At 45.4% G+C, this 2392-nt stretch overlaps 1 protein-coding gene across 1 annotated transcript; it reads left to right on the top strand.

The window, feature by feature from the left end:
- The first annotated feature begins 251 nt into the window (after window positions 1–251).
- Window positions 252–756, top strand: LOC103626185 (uncharacterized). Its single transcript, XM_008646578.3, has one exon. It carries the CDS (start codon window positions 346–348, stop codon window positions 589–591), a length of 246 nt encoding a protein of 81 aa, XP_008644800.1. The 5' UTR covers window positions 252–345; the 3' UTR covers window positions 592–756.
- The last annotated feature ends 1636 nt before the right edge of the window (window positions 757–2392 follow it).

The following is a 2392-nucleotide window of genomic DNA, read 5'->3' as shown; positions in this document are numbered from 1 at the left end:
AGTTATGTTTCTTTCGACTGCACGGCGGCGACTTACATAAACATGCATGGAGCTGCTTGGAACTTTCGGATGATCGCCGTAGTGGATGCCTCGTCGTCACCATGCATGTACGTGAGTGCGTCCTGGTGGGTCCGGGTGGCGGTTGGATCGACGCGTGTCGGAATGCTCCCAGCATCCGAGCTTATAAAGCTGAGGGCATGGCAGGTATCTTCAGAAGCTACAGCCGCAGCACACAGCAGATACCTACGACTCCAGCTCGGAGCAGATAGAGCACCTAGCTAGTTAGTCGCAACTCGCAACGCAAGAGTGTGTGACTAGTGAGAACCGACTACCGAGTGAACGATCATGGCGGCGTCTCTGCAAGGCCTATACAATGGGGGCAGCGGCTTGGGCGGGAGGGTCGTCCACGCCAGGAGCGGCGGTCGCCGGTCAGCTGCGGCGGTGAAGCGGCTGCTGTCGAGGTTGAGGCGCTCTTGGAGAAGACGCACGGCGCGGCCGAGGCGAACCGCGGTGAGGTTCGGGTATGACCTGCATAGCTACTACCAGAACTTCGACGACGGCACTGCCTCCCGCGCCCACCACCGCTTGTAGCTCATTGACTCATTGTACCGGAACCCTCACTTGTAGAAAAATAACTGAAAGCCTATGGTGGAGTTTAATTTGTACGTACGGTTTTAGTTATCATACATTAATGTTATTTCTATTGGTGGTTTTTTAAAAAACCGTCATTATAAATCATATTTCTATATTGTTCGACTGGCTGGCAGCCAACAATATTGTAGCTATTCGGACTGCTGCACCTGTAAACATGTATGGAGCTGCTTGGACTTATAGATATCCAAACGGTCCGCTCCAGCCCGGCCCATTCGAGGCGTGCCAGGCATGGCACTGGTAACCTCTGGGTCGTGCCGGGCTTACATAGCGTGCTGACCCTTCGGCCTAAGCACGGTCCGGTTGGTACTCAGATAGGTCGTGCCGTACCGTTGGCTTGGATAGCTCATTAGTACAGGGGTGGGTTTGGACAGGCCCGAAAATCACATATATACTGGTATATAACAGAATTCACAAAAAACACAAAAGACCACACAAGAATAAAAACTCTCAGAGTTGTTTATGCAATGCCGCCTTATTAGAAACCTTCCTAGATAAAAACTCATACCTTGTGAGAAAATCCTAAGAAGGGAAAAAGGTACAGCCAGCTCAAAGTTATAACGTATGCAACCATGTTCATAGTTCAATACAACAATTCACCAGAGATAGAGACAGAGGACAAGATTACAAGTTACAATAATTCACTCGTTCACCCTTAACTCTTGAGCCCTTGATTGGCTTTCTTGGTCTCCTCCTCCATCATTGTTCAAGCTTTCAAGGATAAATTCTATTTCTATGTGTCATTCTCAAGATTGTGTTGCTTGTGTAAATCTGCTAACTCCCGGTCTTTGATACATGATAGAACCTCCACCATGTCTGGTATGAGCCGCCGCCGACGTTCCTCAATCACCCTGCCAACCAAACTAAAAGTAGATTCTAGAGTAATAGCAAATATTTTATCACTTAAACCACACTCATCAGCAACCATATTAACATGTTCTGCTAAATTATTACCAGAATGTTTCACATATATGAGCCTAAGACCAATCAACCTTTTTTCTAGCTCCCAATTGGAATTCAAAAAGTGAGCAACAACAGAAATGTAGTCTTCTTTAGCTTTAACATTCCAGATATCAGAAGTTAGAGCAACGGATGAAACAGATTGAAATGACTCAATAAGCTTAAGCACACGTTCATTGTAAAGCTTAATTAGATCTCAAGTTGTGGTTTGCCTAGAAGACTTCACAAATTTAGGATTATGTGCTTTAGTAATGTACTCTTGAAAAGCATCAGATTCACCAAACCATAACAATTAATGAACAGAAGACAAACGAACAATAGATCTATGCAAAAGATTCGTGTCAAGATAAACAGAAATTGCATATCTACTTACAATGCTTCCCACAACTGGATTTGAAGAACATGAACATACGTGCGAGGTGCACTTCCCAGAAACCTAATTTCTCAGCGCCCGTGCAGGTCGTCAAAATATCGGTGTTGGTTCGAATACACTGGTCTTCCTTGATTTGCTGCATGGCAAATGCAGGGACGACAGAGTAGAGAAACGGTAACACATAGAGTTGAGAATGAGAAGACAAGTATGTTGATTGATGTATGCCTTCCGTCTAAAGGACATCTCCCCTTTATAGAAGAGTCACCGCAATTGTTCCAGATTCGATCTACTAAATTACAGTAATCGCCCTCTCAAATTTGTCTAAGTACAACCACACAGAGTTCACGTAGTGCGCGCCTAATTACTCCCGGTTGACATGGCAGTCTAGGTGTGGTACTTGATAACCAA

Source organism: Zea mays, chromosome 5, assembly GCF_902167145.1.
Source record: "Zea mays cultivar B73 chromosome 5, Zm-B73-REFERENCE-NAM-5.0, whole genome shotgun sequence".
NCBI lineage: Eukaryota > Viridiplantae > Streptophyta > Magnoliopsida > Poales > Poaceae > Zea > Zea mays.
The sequence above is the reverse complement of the archived record's forward strand: the minus strand, read 5'-3'. Positions and strand labels throughout refer to the sequence as shown.